The sequence below is a fragment of the Sinohyriopsis cumingii genome, chromosome 8 (genome assembly GCF_028554795.1).
Source record: "Sinohyriopsis cumingii isolate HCF-2022 chromosome 8, ASM2855479v2, whole genome shotgun sequence".
Classification (NCBI taxonomy): Eukaryota; Metazoa; Mollusca; class Bivalvia; order Unionida; family Unionidae; genus Sinohyriopsis; species Sinohyriopsis cumingii.
Window position 1 is genome coordinate 7481423 of NC_142968.1, and position 22546 is coordinate 7503968.

At 35.0% G+C, this 22546-nt stretch overlaps 1 protein-coding gene across 1 annotated transcript in view; it reads right to left on the reverse strand.

Moving 5' to 3' along the window:
* Window positions 1-20505, reverse strand: part of LOC149792924 (uncharacterized) — a 33739-nt gene extending 13234 nt beyond the window's left edge. Inside the window, exons 1-4 of the mRNA XM_089966754.1 lie at window positions 20376-20505; window positions 16257-16411; window positions 8337-8493; window positions 2542-2685 (exon numbers count right to left, since the gene is read on the reverse strand). Of these exons, the coding sequence (XP_089822880.1) occupies window positions 2542-2685; window positions 8337-8493; window positions 16257-16361 (406 nt within the window). The 5' untranslated portion in view covers window positions 16362-16411; window positions 20376-20505. The remainder of the gene's footprint in view (window positions 1-2541; window positions 2686-8336; window positions 8494-16256; window positions 16412-20375) is intronic.
* Window positions 20506-22546: the final 2041 nt, after the last annotated feature.

A 22546-nucleotide genomic window follows, 5' to 3' on the forward strand; every position in this document is an offset into this window, starting at 1 on the left:
TTCATATAATCAGGAACACCAACAGACAGATCAGACCATGCATCGGCACAGAGAGTTATAAGTGACTACAATATTACGCACTAAATTTCAAATGGAGCTCATGTAATCAGGAACACCAACAGACAGATCAGACCATGCAGTTATGCATCGGCACATGTGGACAGAGAGTTATAAGTGACTACAATATTACGCACTAAATTTCAAATGGAGCTCATATAATCAGGAACACCCATAGACAGATAGAACCATGGAGGTATGCATGAACATACATGAACAGACAGTCATAAAGTGACCAAAATATTATGCATTAAATTTCATATTTCATAATCAGCTTTAAAACATCCACTGGTCCAGAGAAACACAAACGACTAGTTTTAAGACTTAATGGATGTGGACATGTTCAAGTATAACAAAAATATCCATAGAAATCAATTAGCTTTTAACATAATTTGGAATATTTTTCCAGTACTTATTTGAGCTTTATTACAATCTGTCTTCAAACATTTATGTGCAAAATTTCTTAATCCCTATTAAATTCAAGACATTTTATGCTATGAGAGCAATAATACATCTGTTTTAATATTTTGTTTAGTTTGTAACAAGGCTAAAGTGATGGAAAAAGGAAAGAGATAGACAGCATCTATTCTAGAACTGAAAATGTAAGAAATGCACTTACAATTTAAAACAGGAGATGCAAGTGGGCCTGATATCACTTACCTGAGTAACTGACATATCAGCTTACGAATTCAAATCACACATTTATGGAAACTGAACATGGGAAATAAAAGTTTGAAACATATTTACCACATTGTGTATTAATGCTGGTGCCATTTTTTCCTAGAACATACATACAGATACAATTTATCTACCTTCTTTCCTAGACCATGCATACCGGTACCATTTATCTACCTTCTTTCCTAGACCATGCATACAGGTACCATTTCTCTACCTTCTTTCTTAGACCATGCATACAAGTACCATTTATCTACCTTCTTTCCTAGACCATGCATACAGTTACCATTTATCTACCTTCTTTCTTAGACCATACATACAGGTACAATTTATCTACCTTCTTTCCTAGACCATTCATACAGGTACCATTTATCTACCTTCTTTCCCAGACCATGCATACAGGTACCATTTATCTACCTTCTTTCCTAGACCATGCATACAGTTACCATTTACCTACCTTCTTTCTTAGACCATACATACAGGTACAATTTATCTACCTTCTTTCCTAGACCATTCATACAGGTACCATTTATCTACCTTCTTTCCCAGACCATGCATACAGGTACCATTTATCTACCTTCTTTCCTAGACCATGCATACAGGTACCATTTCTCTACCTTCTTTCCGAGACCATGCATACAGATACCATTTATCTACCTTCTTTCTTAGACCATTCATACAGGTACCATTTATCTACCTTCTTTCTTAGACCATTCATACAGGTACCATTTATCTACCTTCTTTCCTAGACCATTCATACAGGTACCATTTCTCTACCTTCTTTCCTACACCATACATACCGGTACCATTTATCTACCTTCTTTCCTAGACCATGCATACAGGTACCATTTATCTACCTTCTTTCCTAGACCATACATACAGGTCCACGTTCTCTTCATAAAAAGGACAAGTCATTTATACAAGTCTCCCCTGGATCTCTCTCTGTGATGGAGGCAACTAGTCAAAACTTAGAAACTGTTGATAACCCTACCATTAAAATAAATATACTTGCCTAGTATTTATAAGGGGGAATTAATTTGTACAGTCAGCATGATTCCTGAATCTTTACTTACCCCCCTCCATCCACTGCAGTCATAATTTGGAAACCATTGAGACTGCCACCCAAGGGAGTTGGGACTTATGATGAAAAGGTTGTGGGTTTGATGCCCTCAATCTGATCATTTTAGATTCTCATTAATATGTAATAATCTTGCTCATAATTAAACTCATTTGAGATCTTGATTATACAAGCTTACAAACCAAACCTACCAAAATCTGAGACAAAATGTGGCCTATACAGTGCTGATATGCTCACTTAGTAAATGAAAAAAAAAAAAAAAAAAAAAATCATAAACATGCCTGGATGTTGTTTATATCCCAATATGTCAGAGGTCTTGATATAAATATACATACAAAATATGATCAAAATGTGATCAGAAATAGAGCTTCTAGACTGTTCAAAACATTAGCCAATCAGATGCAAGATCAAAGTACTAATATATGAAGATCTCACTCACAATCCCACTGATATGAGATCTTGATGACTTAAATTTACATAATGAATCCGAATAAAAATGAAGCCTAATGGCAAAGGTCGCACCATAATCTCACTTGGCCTTTGGCTAGATGTGCAACAAAAGGGAAGAATTTTCTAAATATTGGAAAAAATTTAACAGACTCAGGGAAAATCTGTCACTTTACTTTTTAATTTAATTTTAGAGAAATGAGAATGAATTCCACAATTATGATTACTAGAATAGACTTGGAAAAGAAATTATGAACAATGTATGTAAAACCCTGTATAAAAACCTGTCACTTGGTTTTCCTTCCCATGTTGTCCCGTACAACTCTGAGGGTCATTTGATTGAGTCTGCAAGATATCAGGTTCATCTGATCTAGTTGAAGTGTCTGTTGTCCCTTCAATGCAATCAAGAATTCTTGATTCTGCATATGCTGAAAAAAATATATATATATATATACTACATGAATGGTTGGAGGAAATCCATGCTCACAATAAAGGCTAATGTGACCCATGTATAACAGAATTAAAGATAAAAGAACAAACTACTAATTCCAAATTCTACTCTTTTTCTTTTGATTAATACTGAGAAATGACTTTCATTAAACCAGAGACTTGAAATTGTTCTTACTAGCACCAGTCTAAAATTCAGAGATCAAGGACACTGCAAAGAGTGTCAGCACCAGTCTAAAATTCAGAGATCAAGGACACTGTAAAGAGTGTCAGCACCAGTCTAAAATTCAGAGATCAAGGACACTGCAAAGAGTGTCAGCACCAGTCTAAAATTCTAATATGAAATATTGTCATGAATGACCCAATTTAGGTACAACTGTTGAGTGATGTACACTTTGATACATACCCCTTACCAACCTCCTTGAGTGTGAGCTGAACAATAATTGAGATGTTTAACTTTTGAAGCTGATGACTAACCAGTCAATGGTAAAGAAGCAAATAATTAGAGCTGCCAGTAAAAACTGGTTCAGAGTATGTCATATTTGTGAGAAAATCACAAAATAAGAATTTTAAAAACTCATGTCAGCTGGTTTGCCTGAGTAAAGTGAGGCCTATGTTAAGACAAGAAACCAATTTATTTTAGTAAAATATTTTTCAATAATACTCGCCCAATTATAATACCTTAGAAGAACTACTATTAACTCACAAATTCAACCCTCTCAGAGTAAAACTTTTAAGCTAAAAAGCTACAACATATCTGCCCACCTGGGTGGCAGCTAGAGTGATCTCCCCTTGATATTGGGATTGGTGCCAAATCACGTGAAATTGTCAGTTACTACTGGAGTGCAAGGCAAACCCTCTCTATGGATATAACTGGGGGAGGCTGGGAAGGTGTATGTGCAACACGATTGAGTAAGTATTATGATAGATATTATGAGGAAAACTGGTTTCTTCTTCAATAAGTTACCCAATCAAAATACCTTACGAGAAGAGGTAAGAGTTGGAGGGAGATATATCCACTTACCCAAGAGAGATCATCTCTATTCACCTATGATATGTGAGATAGTTTCCATCCCACAAATCATGTAGAATTTGTGAATCCATGTCCTTATAAGGCTGCTGAATGACCCAGAAATGCTGGCCTTTGCATCAGAATGAGTAGAGCCATTTAATATGAAATATTTCTGTAGTAAAAACCGGTGAAGTGTGCTCTCATCTCCATCCCATTGCAAGTATGATAACAGAAAAGTTTCACTCATATGCAATGATTATGGTGACTTAGTGAGCCAAGAAAATTCATTGGTGTGGGGTTATTGATACAAACGTGTCTGTGTTGATTCACGATCCTTGCCCTCATTTGCAATGATTATGGTGTTGTTGTTTTTTTCGATGATTGTATTTTTCTTCTCTTTAGACAATATTAATTGGTAACGATATAGACATTATTGCATTGTCTGGCATTACATACATTGTTTTGCTTTTAGTTCTACTGCCTACATTTCAGCCTTGATTTTACCATTCTTATTTTAAGGAAATGAGAGAGATCTGTTTTTATGATGACTGCAAATGTCCTAAGTGAATACTGCAGATGTGAGGACATGGAAAATTTAGCTTACACGAAAAACTCTAGTCCTAAAAAGTGTTGAGTTTCTTTTCTTTCCTGTTAGTTCGCTCAGCCACATACGCCTCAAGTGATATTATCTGATTATTATTATTATTAGTAGTAGTAGTAGTAGTAGTAGTAGTATTGTTGTTGTTGTTACATCTTTACCTGTGACCATTAATCATTTAGTACTTTACATGTATTTGATAGTTTTTTTTTCTTCAAAGTCTGTTCCAAATCTTTAAAATTTCTTTTCTAATTTCTATCCTTTTAGCTTGTAATAATTCGTGTTTGTATTTGGATGGAAGAGTTATCTTCTAATGTTTTGTGTATGTATGTGTGTGTGTGTGTGTTTTTTTGTGTGTGCAATTTTCTGTACTAAAATACTCCAAGCTTTACATTAAATTGGTGCCATATAGCCATTACTGTCTGACGTGCCATCAGAAGGGTTAATCTTCCTATGTTTTTTTAGGGATGGTGGGGGTGGTGGAAGGATTTCATTTCCATGGCTTATTGTCGTCTACTTTCTTTCACTCTGATTATTTCTACTTACATTTCTAGAGTGAAGTGTGCTTTCATCTCCATCCATTTGAGGGCAAGAAGAGGAGTGATGTCCCTAAAGGCAACGGCTCAGAATACCATTTCAGAGCTAACACTATAGTTGACCTTGAGATAAAGTGGCCAGACAGGAAATACTACTAAAGTCTGATTATGCATGAACAGTAACCTGTTCTTGACAATTAAAGCAGGGGAAGTCATGAGTGATACTGATCCATCTTGTCAGAATTGCATATAAATGGGTACACAAATATAATATATATTTGCTGAATCTGCCTACTGTTCAACAATGTGGCAAAGAGGGGGGACTTATATGAGACGTGAAACAATGAAGCTCTTGAGAGCAGTTCAAATGGTGTCTTGTTCTGCCAGGTTAGTACCAATGATAAATTCCACTTCGGGTAAGGATCCAGTGTCATTGGACATGTGAAACTTAGATGATGTGAAATGTTTCTGGTTAATCCAACATCATATCTTCCATGATAATGCAGTGTGACAATGATCATGGAATGATAGGTTTTAATTGTGATTGGTGCCATTATCATGAAGTTAGCTATTTTGGGTATGGATGCCTGCAGTTTTAAATGTAGTCTTGCATACACCACTGAGAACATACTCCAATGCTTTTAAGGTGGATGGGTCATCTCACTTGAGGATTCTCCACCACTTGTTGTGAGAACTGTTTGTTCCTTAGGGTGAAATTTAATAAAATCCAGATGTGCAGGATCAGTGACACTGGTCTGGGATGAAACACAACCATCATGGTTGGTTAAAGCACATGAAGAAAAATCTTCAATTCTTGGCAATAATGTTGCAAGATTTATGAGCTTGATCCAAGATTTCCCATTTGAGTCGGGTAATCAGGATGAGGAGGCACTTAGATTCTTTTGATTCCTGAAGCACCTTCAGAACCTGAGGTTTGGATAATTATATATTTAACTGTTCAAATCTATATAAAAAGCACTGATTATCCAGAAATCTAGGAGCGGTGAGACAAAGGTTGGGATTTTGGACTTCCACACTGTCGCCAATAGGTTCAACCTCCATTTAGATCATAAGCTGATGCCATTGGGCAACAAATGAGTGAAAATCAAGGAATGCAGAGACCATTCTGCTTGTAAAAGTTCCTTCTTGTGGAACAATGAGTCCACCAACAGATTAGCCAGCCAAATATATGTTGAACTTGGATTTGTCACTGAGGATACCACTTTAGAAAATTCCAAACAAGGATAATAGGTCTGGGGACTTGATTTGAGACAAGTCACCAGAGTGGAGTTGTCGGACAGAATAAGAACTCTGATCCCATGTAGGATCTCCAGGCACCAATGAAAAGCTATCAAAATGATTTTCTTCTTGAGAATGTTGATATGTAAATAACGATCCTGAGGGGGCCACACTCCTCTAACATCATAAAATGGTAGGAGACTTGCTCCTCCCAGGCTTCTCTGTGTCCAGTGTAGTTTCCATGCCTTTGAGAGGCAACGTTATATTGTACAGATTGTGAAGTTGGTCCAATTTTGAAAGGTTCAACATGCATTTGGATCAATGAATCATTGTAATGTAAGCCCAAGAAGCCAACCAAGGGCCCAAGAAGCCAACCAAGGGCTAAGATGTTTGCTGCAGCATTGAGCAAAACCCAGCAAAGGAATTCAGTAGCAGATGGATTTTTCCATACAGGCAAGCAATCTTCCTTATTACTAATTAAATTCTTCTTCCTGGGGGTGGGGAGACACTCTGTTTACTAGAATTTTCTAGTTCCAGACCAAGTTGACTGAAAGGGTACGAGGTCAGAGATATCCTTGCTTACAAGGAGACTGAGAAGGAGAATGAGGGTGACAAGTGATATCATGTCTTGCTCCAAAATATAACTAGCCTGCTGTTTTCTAAATGTGAATCACATGACTATGAGTGGGAACATGAATGCATGTCTCTTGCACGTCCACACTTATTGCATAGTCTTCCCAATGGACAATATTTAGAACCTGTAATTGCAAAAAATCACTCACCCAAGAGCATAACAATTTTGAACACGTAATTGCAAAAAATCATTCACCCAAGAGCATAACAAGTTAATTGTTGGAAGGCCAATTAGTTTTTCGCTGTCTGTACAGGTAAAATCACTGAAATGTCGCTTACAGTAACTACGTATACGACAGATGCTGAGTAAACCATGTTTAGAAAACTTACCTGTATGTTTCCACCATGGCTAAAGCTATAGAGTACTATAAAGAAGTTATCTAATAAAAAAGTCATTGAAGCATCATTATTAATACTTACAAAGTAGATGCTACAATATTCATTGTGAGACAATACAGTAACGTCCCAATGACGTTCTAATGAGGTAAAAATTGGTAAAATGTCATGTATATAACTATGAAGTGAATGCTAAGACAATATAGTAAATTTACCAGAATGAATGCCATGTAGTGGAAATTATACAGCAATACTAAACGAGTTTTCTATATCACGCACTAGATATGCACATATCAGTATGGTTATAGTTATATGATGTGATGCCATCATGACCCCTGCAGGTATGTACCAAAGGTACCTAAGTGTGTGAAGATGGCAAACTGATAGCACTGAAAAGTTTAGAAACTTTTTCATCAATGATAGAAAGAACAGAAAGTTGGAAATTTACAGATGGAGTGTACTTCCCTTCGAAGATGAAACTCCTCCAAATTGCTTTAAGGAAGAAAACTTCCAAACTGCTTGTATGGATTTTGTGAGTCCTCTCAGTGTGGGAGTCCTCTCAGTGTGTAGAAAGCATGATACTCTGCATGAGCAGAAGTAGTAATTGACAATTTCATGGGATTTGGCAACAATACCAGTATCAAGGGGAGATCACTCTACCATCTAAGTGGGCAGATAACTTTGAGTTTAAAAACTTTTATTTGGGGATGGCTGGATTTGCAATGTTGTATTAGTTCTCCTAAGGTATTAATGACTGGGTAACATAACTGAAGAAGAAATAAGTGTCAATAAAATGTAAAGCATATTGTAATCTCTGTTGAAGAGGAAATAAAGTCAGTCAGTTAGTCATACATACATACATACATACATACATACATACATACATACATACACACACATACATGCATACATACATTTTCAACATCCCAGGACCTGCAGGGGTATATAACACATGCCAAAACTGAACAGCATTCTTCATGCAGATCTGAAATTCAATACTAAATTATGTCAAATATGAGTGAACAGCATTGACTGTGATCACCTTGTAAATTAAGTAATGACAGATCTAAGTGAATAGCATTGACTGTGATCACCTTGAAAATGAAGTAATGACAGAACAGCATAGACCCTGACCTCCTGATTATTTATGTAATGACAGATTTGAGCGAACATTGCTGACCTAATCTCCGAGTTCATTATGTGATAGCTGATCTGGGTCTATGCTTTCTGCATTTAGGTGTGAGCTTTTACACCAGTAAAAATGTTAATGCAAAACACCTGCACAGAAAGACAGGAACTGTTTTTCTAGATCTTCATACAGCTGACACTGGAGAAATCCTGTCCCCTTCTGGGATCCTAGATGACTAGTGCTGCCATCAGATGAACTGGCCATTAATACTACTGACTCCTCACCTGTCTCAGATAGTCTCTCCAACTGAAATTAAAATGTTCAATTTAAATCCATGATGGCTATTAATACAGCCAGGAGTGAACTGAATGGACAGCATTCATCATCATTAAAAAATAAATAATTTAAAATATAATAACAACTTGGGATTACAGTTAAAAAAGAAAAACATTAGAGAACTAGGAAATTGAAAAACTGGATATTTTACTCCCTGGTTTGAAATCTGATGATGTATTTTGTGAAACACAGCAAATCACAATCATAAAGATCTTGCGTTTTGAATGCACCAAGGCTAATTCAGAGTGTGTTTGATGTTTTGAATGCACCAAGACTAATTCAGAGGGTGTTTGATGTTTTGAATGCACCAAGACTAATTCATAGTGTTTGATGTTTTGAATGCACCAAGGCTAATTCAGAGTGTGTTTGATGTTTTGAATGCACCAAGGCTAATTCAGAGTGGTGTTTGATGTTTTGAATGCACCAAGACTAATTCAGAGTGTGTTTGATGTTTTGAATGCACCAAGACTAATTCAGAGTGTGTTTGATGTTTTGAATGCACCAAGACTAATTCAGAGTGTGTTTGATGTTTTGAATGCACCAAGACTAATTCAGAGTGTGTTTGATGTTTTGAATGCACCAAGACTAATTCAGAGTGTGTTTGATGTTTTGAATGCACCAAGACTAATTCAGAGTGTGTTTGATGTTTTGAATGCACCAAGACTAATTCAGAGTGTGTTTGATGTTTTGAATGCACCAAGACTAATTCAGAGTGGTGTTTGATGTTTTGAATGCACCAAGGCTAATTCAGAGTGTGTTTGATGTTTTGAATGCACCAAGACTAATTCATAGTGTGTTTGATGTTTTGAATGCACCAAGACTAATTCATAGTGTGTTTGATGTTTTGAATGCACCAAGGCTAATTCAGAGTGTGTTTGATGTTTTGAATGCACCAAGACTAATTCATAGTGTGTTTGATGTTTTGAATGCACCAAGACTAATTCAGAGTGTGTTTGATGTTTTGAATGCACCAAGACTAATTCATAGTGTGTTTGATGTTTTGAATGCACCAAGACTAATTCAGAGTGTGTTTGATGTTTTGAATGCACCAAGACTAATTCAGAGTGGTGTTTGATGTTTTGAATGCACCAAGGCTAATTCAGAGTGTGTTTGATGTTTTGAATGCACCAAGACTAATTCATAGTGTGTTTGATGTTTTGAATGCACCAAGACTAATTCAGAGTGTGTTTGATGTTTTGAATGCACCAAGACTAATTCAGAGTGGTGTTTGATGTTTTGAATGCACCAAGGCTAATTCAGAGTGTGTTTGATGTTTTGAATGCACCAAGACTAATTCATAGTGTGTTTGATGTTTTGAATGCACCAAGGCTAATTCAGAGTGTGTTTGATGTTTTGAATGCACCAAGACTAATTCAGAGTGTGTTTGATGTTTTGAATGCACCAAGACTAATTCAGAGTGTGTTTGATGTTTTGAATGCACCAAGACTAATTCAGAGTGTGTTTGATGTTTTGAATGCACCAAGACTAATTCAGAGTGTGTTTGATGTTTTGAATGCACCAAGACTAATTCAGAGTGTGTTTGATGTTTTGAATGCACCAAGGCTAATTCATTGTGTGTTTGATGTTTTGAATGCACCAAGACTAATTCAGAGCGTGTTTGATGTTTTGAATGCACCAAGACTAATTCATAGTGTGTTTGATGTTTTGAATGCACCAAGACTAATTCAAAGTGTGTGTGATGTTCATATGGCATTATCTGAGTGAGTGTTCTCAAAGTGATGAACAATTATCCAATGTGAATGGAATGTGTGGGACTTAAGTGGCAGTATAGTTAAGCAAGCCATCATACAATATGGACGGTCCTTATGGCACTGACAACTCTGAGTTAAATACTGAACTATTAAATGCACTGAAAAAATTCTTTATTCATTTTGCAGTAGATTTGTAATAGTGCGAATTACACATTTCTCGTGATAAATCATGAACCCGCTTACAATATGGTGTCAAGAGTGCATCCAGTTCTCTTCCAAGAAAATTTAAAAACAAAATGTTACACATGTTTTGAACGTGAACAATAATGTGATCAGAATTGGTAAATGAAACCTTGATATTCTGCTTATTTAAGACTGAAAAAAGCGGGTAGTACACAAAGATTTAGAATCAATATCGTGAAATTTTCAAGTTTAAATAAGAAATCACATATTTTGTCAGATTTTATTGGAAAAGTATTTCTCGGTGTCATGTTTACCCCGACCCAGAGTAGCCCAGTTTGAAACATGTACAATCAAGGTAATTCTGACGGGTCATTGTTTGATGTCAAACATTGTCGAAGGCTAGCACTAATCCGTTACGTATGATTGTTGTGGCTAGAATAGAAGAACCGGACATCGGAGTTGCAAGGCGCCCGATAGCCAATTATCACCTAGGTGTCAAAATGTTTCCAAGATCAAAAGAAATTGCATGAAGAAGTGGGAGTGTCCTAACTTCTTTCCCCTGCAAACAGACAGACAGGTTGAACTGGCCGCTAAGACGATTGGACAGGGGCATAGCGCCACCCAATTAGAATCGAGATGGGGGGAGACCTTGATTTGGGTAGAATGATATCCCTGCGTTTTCCGGCAAAGGTTAGTTCGCTGAGAGAAATTACCCAGAGAAGAGGTTAGCGTAACTCCGAATAGCCATTCGTTATTGGCGGGAAAATCTTAGAGCGGGAAATTCTAAGTACAGAAAGCTTCAAAGGTCAGTAGATATTTGTTCGGTCTTTGTGGAATGCGACTGCATTTTAATTGTAGGTCGTATGTATACTTTATTAGTACTAGAATCGTAGTACGAAGAATTACTTTGTTTTGTTAATATGTTTGCATATTTTGAAGAAATGAGTTGATATTTGTAAAGAATTATATAGCTTGCTAGCCGCCGTAAGAGTTAATATTGTAATTTACTATGTGGGTATTTTATAGTAGACTAACACATATGTTCATATGATTATAGATTTTGCCATTGTTGAATATTTGTAATGTACAGACATGCGTCTGATTTTGTCAGATTGTAGTACGATGAGATTAAATATATATGTGTATATACTGACGTGACGCAATGTATTGATGTCTGTATAACAATTCGCTGATACTGTGTTATTACGCCATTGTTTACCCTGCAAGAAGTGTGTGGGAATTTCGATGTGTATGCATGCGTGGCCGAAACAGTGACAGCTATCTGATGGTTAATTGTCGTTATAGTGTGAGGTGAGGTTCGATAAAACATTTGTTAACGCCTTGTGGTTTTTCACAGGAAGCTTTGAGGGACAGACCAGTTAAAGTTTGGTCCCGTTGTCTCAGATAGAGAGACGGAGGAAAGGAGGGAAGGAGAAGAAAGGAGAAGTTGAAGTCTGGAGCGAAGCTGGAGGAGATAGTAGAGAGGAAACAGAGACAAAGAAGGAGTTAGAGGAATGGAAAGAAGGAAGAATCAGCGGGAAGAAATAGATGAGTAGATGCAAGGACAGGGGGAAAATCGAACTCACACTGTAAATCACAGGATGAATTAGGCTGTCACTTGGTCGAGGGAAAGACGAGTGATTGGAAGTTATCGTTTTTAAATTATCACATTTATTAAATTGTTACTGATTGAATTTCATCTTCGTGTTCTCTATAATTGAACCGTCGGCATTGCTGACTGGGGGCTCAGAGCTGTAAATCTACATCATCACTAATTTAACTTTCTAACCTAATGAGCCAGGGTGGAACTTTCAATTTAATTTAATTAAATTATATTGGGAGAACCCCACCCCAATACGACAGAACGTCACACTCAATACACTGTAAATGGTAATATATGACAAAATAGCAATCAATAAAAAAAATTGGTAAATACTGATGTGTGCGAACATTAAAAGAAATAAACACCAATTAAATATGTCTCGTCAGGTGAAATTCATGTTCTGATTTTTGAATTCTGTTTCAATGTACACAGTATAATTATGGCATGTTCTCTTCTATTAAAACATGAAAAGAATCGATTGATCATTACATCGATACTTGCAAGCACTTCTAGGAGAACCTAATTAAGTGCTGAAGGTATTTGATCTACAACTTGGGAAAACGTTTGTTTGATTAAAGACACCCGTGTTGTTTTGCCAAATTAAGTATGTCTTTTGTATCAAATTTAGTAAGGGAGGTAAGAGATGCAAATCCTATCTATATAAGCTCCTGTGATTACTATCATGTCTCAGAATCAGTCCATTTTATTTTACCAGTTGAACATGGTTTCAAATTGTATGTACTTAACATCATTAAAGTATATATATTAATCAGTAATGGACTGTAATCATTTGAAAATGTGTTCACAGACGGCAAAGGAATCGAGTGAAAGGTGTACTCGGTGAATGAAAAGTTTTTCCATAGATAGGGTTCATAATGGTAAAGCAAATCAAAAGTTTGTTGTGAACTCGAAATTGACGAGTTGACACTCCAAGGTTGGCTCAAGGGTAAGTCGAAATTTTGGGATTACTTGCATGATGTCTATTCTGATAATGGGTTCAAAATGGGCACAGAATGCAAACAATATGTTATTAGATGATGTTGAGTTTAGCTGATTCACACATCAACGTGAACAAGGTGTTCCCATCTCTGAAACATTTCTAAATGCCCTGGCACAGAAAATGGTAAAAGGTATGGACGGTGAATGGCTAATGAGATTCCAGTGCTGACATGGAATAAAACCAAATTTTTTGTCAGGAGATTTAAGCTCAGTGAATCAGACCATGAAATGCGAAGTGATATTTGTCATGTGTGTCACAAACTGGAAATACTATCATATTCTCATTGCTTTTCTTAAGAATAATTTCTTTTATGTTTACTAATGACTAAACTTTGTCAATTTATTTTCCTGCATTCCACTGTAACTAAATCTATTGATTGATCAATTGATCTATCTAGTGACAGACTGATCTATCTAGTTACAGACTGACCTATCTAGTGACAGATTGACCTATCTAGTGATAGATTGATCTATCTAGTGACAGACTGATCTATCTAGTGACAGATTGATCTATCTAGTTACAGATTGACCTATTTAGTGACAGATTGACCTATCTAGTGATAAATTGATCTATCTAGTGACAGACTGATCTATCTAGTGACAGACTGATCTATCTAGTGACAGATTGATCTATCTAGTGACAGATTGACCTATCTTGTGACAGACTGATCTATCTAGTGACAGACTAATCTATCTAGTGACTGACCGATCTATCTAGTGACAGATTGATCTATCTTGTGACACAAGATTAAACAAAATGAAAACACATAAGTTTCAACAATGTTGTTTCTTGGAATGAATGTATATCTTTTCAGAAAAAGAAATGTTTAATTTCAGATGAAAACTAAAACTAGAATTATCCAATTCAACACAAAAAGCAGTGACATAATACACAATGTGTAGAACGCTATGCATGTCAAGTGTATGGAAACCATGTGAAATAATGCTCATAATGATCTCTTTGATATACTTTATCCTGCAAAATAAAGGTACCTAATTGATGAAGAAAAACAAATACATCATCATAAAGATATCTTTATTCACAGTTAATTTTAATATGATTACAAAATGAGCATTCAACAATGTAACCACCCCCTCTCTGCTTTTGCCTCCTTCCATTGATTTCCATCCTATTATCAGTTTTTTTTCTCGAAACCATGGAACCTTGTGACTCATGCCATCGTTTACTGTGTGGAGCCATGTGACTCATGCCATCGTTTATAGTGTGGTCAATGTTTTTAGACCCCATTGTGCACATTTTTGAAGAACCAGTGTAGTTTGCCCAGGGGACACAGTATTAAGCATTATCAACAATTTGACTCCTTTAACTTTTCTTTGATGTGAATTTTATTCTTGAACCCTGCTAAATACTTTGGGGATGATTCCAACGATAAAAACTTGGTGACACATCACTAGAATTGAAATGTTTTGTTGCGAAATTCATATTTTGGAGAAGTTTAGACTGTTTGGAAAATGTTTAATGTTTAATAGTAATTTTTGTTACAATTTATTTTCAAATGTCCCTTTATGGCAGATTAAAACATTATATTTTAAGACTTTATTAAAATGTAAAGCAAAATTAGTTATAAGACTTTTTTATAGTGTAAAGCAAAATTAGCTATATGAGATCTTGTTTTGTATTGAAGGTACTTTCTTAAATAGCATTTGCAGTAGAGGTTGTTGTGTTTGTGACATAAATTAGCTTTTTGTCAGGCCTGGCCCTAGGGCAAAGCAAACAAGGCAACTGCCTTGGGCCCCGCACTTTTAAAAATCAACTCTGCAATGCAATTTTTTTGGTTGGGACCAAGTTCATCGCTTGCTGCCTTGGGGCCCCGCATGTTGCCTTGGGCCTCACACATCCTTGGGCTGGGCCTGCTTTTTTCAATAACAAGTCCTTAATATAAAACAAACTTATATTTTTATTCATGAAACATAATATAAATTTAGGCTCCATTATAATAATAACTATTTATTACTTACAAAGTGCTGCTGGAATAAAGGTGCCCAGTGATCATACGGCACAGTTCATTTCACATCAAATTATTAAAAGTTCTGTTTGAAAAGATACAAATCTTTCCAGCATATTTGCCAAGTAACATGTCAGCAAACTAGAATACTGAACACTGTTAAATGCCATCGGGCCCCTCAAAGAGTTTCTGGATAAGGACTACTGGACTCTTCACTCATGGATCTCAGGAGTCCCCAGCCTATTTCTGAGGACTTTTCCAGTAGAATATACTTGGGACTCAGGGAAGGCACTTTTAATTTGGTGTAGTCACCCATATATGCAATTTCAAATGTATCATTTTCATATGAACTCTTTAAGTAATCAGACCAGAGCACCATGTATGGAACAGTTCTGAGAGTCCCTGGTATGAACAACGAAGTCCATCACTTTCAAATGGATAAAATGGAAAATGAAGTCAAAAGGCATGCAAATCCTAACTGCACAAGAACTGCTGGTCAATCATTTGTCAGGTCAACTCATTTAAATTGATCAATCAACATTTATAAATATTATTTTGTAAGTAATATAAGTAAACTACCGGTACCTTAAACTTGCTTACTCACTAACAAATGTGATCACAGACAGCATAGCACTCAAGTGAAACAAGTACATGGTGACAGAAAGCTAGTTTCACATTTACAGGTCTTTATGGACAATGAGTTCCAGTGTTTGTAGTGTACTTAAAATTCCAATTGGCATTCAGAGATTTCCTCAATGATGAAAAAAAAGTTTCATTCCTAATTGCAATGATAAAACACTTTTTAAAAATTAGATTTTCCATGTTGATTCTGATTTTATGAAATAAATGTCAGTGGTCTTTGAAAAAAATATATCGTTTTTTTGTGAATCAACCACAACAAATGCAGTGATGTAATACACAATGTTTCTGCATGTACAAAAGTTTTGCATAACTATTTTGAAAGATGTTGTTAATGATCTTTTAGATGTTTGCTATCCTGAAAATAAAGGTATTTTATACAAACAATTGAACAACAAGCTCTTTACTGACAATTATTTCCAATGTGGATTACAAAACAAGTATTCAGCCATTAAAAAACCCAGCCCCCCCCTTTCCTTTATGTCCAGTGGGGAAGAAATAACTTCTTAATTTTTTGCTGGTCCCTCTGTAACTTGCTCCCATGCATATAGTGAGGTCTATGTGTTTTGGAGCACACTGTGTGCAAGTTATTGACAGGTGTATATTCAAATGTTTTTCTTCAAGACTTACCAAGCTTTGTATCTCATACTTGATGACAGACTGTAATACTGCTTTATACTCTGGGGAGTCCTGTAAATTTAATCTACGTTGTCTGTCTGATCTGTTAGTCTGCATGCTCAAATCAGCCTCTGTCAATTAAAAATTCATTCCATTTGTTGTTCAACCTGAAAAAAAAATATTATCTTAATTCACTATGTAATTTATACCAGCTGCTGCAAAAAGAGAATGAGATTTGTGCTGTTTTTACAAATGATACCTTCCACTTTCGTCTAAACCCCTCCATCACCTATCTTTGAATCAAGGATTAGAGATAACTGAGAATTTGCAATGTACTTTTAAAAACTTCTATAGGCACATGGATGAACTGCTGGACTGAAGGACAGATCACTTGTAATTCAATGTTATTTTGCAACTTTCATATAAGTTTATATCCATATTTACAGCTATATTACGTAAAAAAGAAACAGTGTGTGTCAGTGTAAAAAAATGTTTAAGTATAAATTTAGGTTTCTGGCCAAAATTATGGCCTTCATGAATGACAGGAATGATGTCACAATGCAGTGGATGAAAAAGAATTATTTAAATCTGTTAGGAAACCAAATGCTTTTTACTGATATCAACAAACATCTCTTTCATCCATGCAAATTTTATATTATTATTATGCCATCCAAATAAATAGCCATCTGATCTAAAAAGCTCGTAGATCCCAGAAGAACATCAAAGAGGTTTGCTCCATAGTAATAGTGGACAGCAAAGTATAAATTTTAACTCATTAACTCCATGTGCCACATTTGCATGTCATGAAATTGAACCCTACTTCCAAGCTTGGTACTGTTAACATAATTTAAGATACATCAAAGTGGGTGGTATTACAGAAAAGTAGACTAATGTAGGGCTACAACATGAACAAATAATGTAGACTTTCTACCTGCACTACAAATACAGCGGGGAAAACAAAAGTTTTGACTCCCAATATTTAAAGGCAAAAATTATTGGTTGTCAGAACCGGAGTTTGTATCTGGATTTAGGCTTTCTGACCTGCTATCTAAAGCAAACTTGTCTTAACTGCACACAGACTGGTGAACCTTTGCAAAAAGTAGGATACGTTTAAAATTGTGAATAAAAAGTGGCCAAAACAAAAATTATGGGTCCAATAAAATAAGCAACCCCCTCCAATTTTTGTCCCTCTGCAGATCCTTAAGTGAAATAACCAATCCAAAACATCTTTAACAAAACTAGACATTCAGCTAAATGAGAATCTTTTTGAAGCAGATGCATCTGGATACCAACATTTCAGGTGAAAATGACAAGAATCTCGAGGGTTGTTATTTATATTTGATTTAATTTAGAGTTAATTTAATTTATATCTGATTTAACTGTTTGTTTGTTAGTTTTAAATACTTTTATTCCATTAATGCAACTGTAATGTAACTTTATTTATTGGATTGGATTGGACATTGTCTAGGAATTCAGTTCAGTTCTGTTTGACGTGTTTTTTTGTAAACAACTAATAATAGAAACTTTGTATCTAATGCTGACCTAGTTCCTGACCTTGATTCAGAACCAGTAAGAGTTGAAGTAAACAATTTTATTATTTATTTTTTATGATTCTTTCTCAGAGTAAGACTCATAAAGTGGAACTGAGGCCATACTTTGAGTACTTGACAAATAACATGTAGCAATTGTTACAAACACTGGTTTTTCCAGAGGATTGACCCACATCTGGGCATCTGTTTGCCATCATAGCTAGATTTATTGTTGATGTTTTTAGAAAGAATAGTCATTACTTGCCTTATCACATGAGAAGTTAAAGTGTTTTATGTTGTCACCACCTGTTTTTGGGCTAATTATTTTATTTTCTTCAAATTATCTGGATGTCAGAATTGTTTTCCCTGGAAATACTAGAATGGTAAATTAATTCTTGGACAAGGACATTTATCGAAATTTACACAGAATTCAAACACTGGAATATTATTTTCTGTGGTTCAACAAAGAACTACTGACAGATCGATACGACGCTGACCAAAGCATATATCATCACCTCCCATTTTGGATTTCATCGGGATTCAAACTCAGTTTCATTAGGACCTTTTATTACTAGGACTTCTATTTTTTAATTCTTGGATTATTCTTGGATTAATTTAGGACTTGATTCATAGAACCGTAAGTTCTTTTTCTCATTTTTACCTTGTTTTTCTAGGGAAATAAATTATTTGTTAAATTTTACAAAGCTTGTTGTCTTCATACTTTTTTTGTTACTGTTTGTAAGAGCCTAAACAAGTAACAGGGTTAATGAGTTCAATGAACTTTAGCACTTGCAGTAATTAAAAATACTACGTTAGATTTTACTTTAAATCACAACATAACACCTAAGTGAAGGAGAGTCGAATAAACTGCATTGGAAATCATTATTTTTAATTGTTCATTTTGAAAGAATCAAATGCTGAATATTAAAAATCATTTTGATTCTGGTTACTCATACCTGTCATCCATTTCTCATTTCACTAGTCCAACTCCAAATGGAAAAATAAATTTAGCTGTTTTTCTTCTACATGAATGTATGTTAAATTTTTGTCTCAATGAATGAGATAATCTAAGTTTCTTCTTACCTATCCATTTGAGAAATATGGACAATTACATGTGGGTGGAAGGCCTAGAGAAGTGTTTTGATACTGGACCCAGCAAAGTCAAGCAACTTAACTTTATGCATTGACAGGAAGATTATTCACTTTCTCTGACATAATTAAAATACATGTAACCTCTTTAATAAGTTGCCATCTGAAGAAAAAAAGACAAAAATACAGATTTTATAATCTGTCCCTTGTACTCAGTAATTTCTCAAACTGCTTTCTCGTGTGATTCAAACTCTCAAGGTTTACATTTTCCTTGATGTCAGAGGTCCAACAATGGGATAAAATAACATAAAAATGGAAAAGGATAATGAAAATTCAAAGGAATTTTAATAAGTAGGCCCATAAAGTTGGCAATCATTTGACTAAGCAATGTTACATCACAGAACATAATCTGTTCAGTGCAGGATAATCAGCTCATATCAATGTGCAAATCAACTACCTAATTCTGTAGTTTTGGTGAATTCAACATTTTCAAATGGGTATTTTGTCTGATCTCTCATTTAAACTAGACCAACAAGTTTTTCTCCACCTATTTTATAATGACATTACTGATGGAGAACAACTGTATGAAGACACGATTTGTGCCATAGCATCAACGCTGTAATTCAATGTGTCATAATGGTACCATGCATTAGTCAGTCAACAGTGATACAGGCTTTGCTATACCATTATAATGCACTGTTCATCTTGGGATGCTGCTGCTCTCCACACAATGCATCAGAAAGTCAAATCCAAGGTTAACAGCCAATAAATACACAGGTGTTCTGTACTAACAAGGATTAATACTAAAACAGTGAGAGTTCTAAAACATCTACTGCAATGGATGAATAAAAGAGGGACTATACTTACTGTCTGGATATGTTACTCAAACTAAATTAATTAGTACCCTGTGGCCCAATTATCCATCCAAATTATAAAGTTGAAACTCCAGCATGAACTGTGTCTTCAGTTATTCTCTGCCACCTGCCATGTTACCCACCACAACCAACACCAAAAAAGGCAGAGAACAACTTGTTGGTCTATCATTTCAACTTAAATGTCTAGTTATCTAACAAAAGGTTGGAATGACAGTGTAAAAATATGGATTATGATAATCCAGTAGAGAAAATGACAGATTAACGCCCAGTACATTTTAAAATCATACATGAATACAAGTCATTTCATAAATATCGATTATCTCGCCTTTGTGAGCATGCCAGTGTTACATTTTTTTAATACAACAGTAGTTTTGGTGTTGACAATCATTAGTGCCTAGCATCTAAAATCACTTCTTTTGAATACACTTAAATACTGTTTTGTTACAACAGATTTGACGAAAAAAAACAATTCTCTTTTAAATAATAAAATGAAAAAGGAATCACCTCCGATCTTAAATTTAGAAAATATTTAGGTAAAACATTTATTCCTCAAATTCAAAAGCAAAATAGTTATCTCCCTTGTACATCATTATCTACAAAAGATGCATCGCGAGATAACTACGAGGACTTTATCTTACATAAAACTTCAAACTTGATCAAAACTGTTAATTTCCACAGTAAAGGACCATCAGTATATACATAAACTGCACAAAAAGTTCACAAAATATAACACAGGACGCAAAAATATTGATACACACAGTCCATTAATCCTTCTCATCGAGAAGCTTTGAAAAGTATACTAGTTATGAAGCAGGCTCAAACATGAAACGGAATTAAGAGCAAGGTTAGGAATTTTTGTATTATTGTTATTATTATTATTATTATTATTATTATTATAATTATTATTATTATTATTATTATTATTATTATTATTATTATTATTATTATTATTATTAAGTTGTATGATTTGTATTATGACGTAGAAGAATTTATTTTATTGGGTAAGAAGTATACGTTTAATGGGATTAAATATGTATGGCATTAAAATCTAATCTCTGACTGCAGCATTTGAATGTAGACCATCTGAATGATAAACTACCTACACATGAAACTAATGCCTATTAATACGGCTTTTGATTAGTTACAGTTTCTAATCTGTGCATACGTACACACGTGACAGGTCTGTAATGCAACTGTCGTTCCCGGTGCAATATCCTAGTAGAAGTTTTTGAATTAGCCAATAACCATTCATGATTCACATTGTTCCGATATTATTTCTTCATGAAGAAAAGAAATAATATATTACGTTAATAATAAACGATGCGAGAGTGTATTGGCTGATTATTTTAAATAATTTGGGGAAAAAGCTGAGAGATATCATATTTGCATAGAAAATGTGCACAACGGCTCTTTGCAAACCATTTTGCATTATGTTAGATACATACATCCAATTTACAATATGTATACTCTAGTATATCGAAATTGCATTGAAACAAATTTTAACTAAAGAATGTGATTATTTGCCAATGCTGAGAGTATAAAATGAAAATCAAATTTGCATTAGCTTTTAATTTACTTAATGCAGAGTTAATTAATTATATTTGGAGAAAAAAGTGATGAATGACAAAATTGTCTAAATAATCAATAATTAACTGACTAAAATGATTACAACTTTAATACTTATGACAAAGGTCAAGAAAGAGCTTTATTACTTCTGTTCCACGAGATTAGATCGAAACCTATTAGTTGTCCCATCTTTCAAAAATGTAAGGGTATTTTTCTGTCACTAGCAAAAGTCAGCGGTACATTTGTGAGCAAGCAAATATACCGTTACGAAGACTTGTACCTCTGTGGCCAAATATAGCTAAAGAGTAACAGAAACTTGTTCTATGCAAATGTCTGATAAAACTGAAAAAGTTTGCTTCGAAATCTTGTCAAAGTAAGTAGCACACAGAACTTTTAAGTTTTGCTGTCTGAATCATTGCGATCTCAATCTATGAGGACTGTTTGAACTTGGCAGCTTTTAGTATGGACTTTGTGACATGTCTCCGGACTTTAGGATGGGTTCATATTTGAGTCAATAGTTCTAGCGCAAATGTACAATGTTATTAATTCTTCCCAATATAATGTGAAACGAGTTAACGAGGCATTACACCGATAATCGAACTATTTCCTTTAGCTGACTAGCTGATCCATACTTTGCACATCAGAAACCAGGCATGAGAATATTAGCCACTTTATAAACCAAAAAGGTGCCAAATTAAGTTAATAATCAAATTAAAATTCAAATGGCACACAAATTAAAGATTAAATTCAAATTCAAATGCCACTTAAATTAATTATTAAATTCAAATTCATGCTACATTAATTAATGATTAAATTCAAACAAGGACCTGATTAATCAGAATTATGCCCAAGTTTACCATGTAGTTGGACTAAATCTTGTTTGGTCGGCATCAAATGAGAATAACCTCTAATGGGGTTGTAGGAATATACATAATTAATGAATCTGGTGACACGCTTTAAGCGGAGTACACCCCACATGTTGCGACAAAAAAAAAAAAAAAAAAGGCGGACATGATTTTTATGTGACTATGAGTCCTTCCGCCGCCATATTTAATCCGAATATCTTTGGCTTTACCGTCAAGTTGAGACTGAAACCTTGAACGTCATGCGTCACTATTCCTTACTATACTCTGAACTCCCTTTCACATGGAACGGTACGGCAGCGGAAGACAGTCCCACCTGGCACAATCTCGGCCTTTGCTGTAGTAACATATGTGGTGCACTGCGCCAGATTAGAATCACA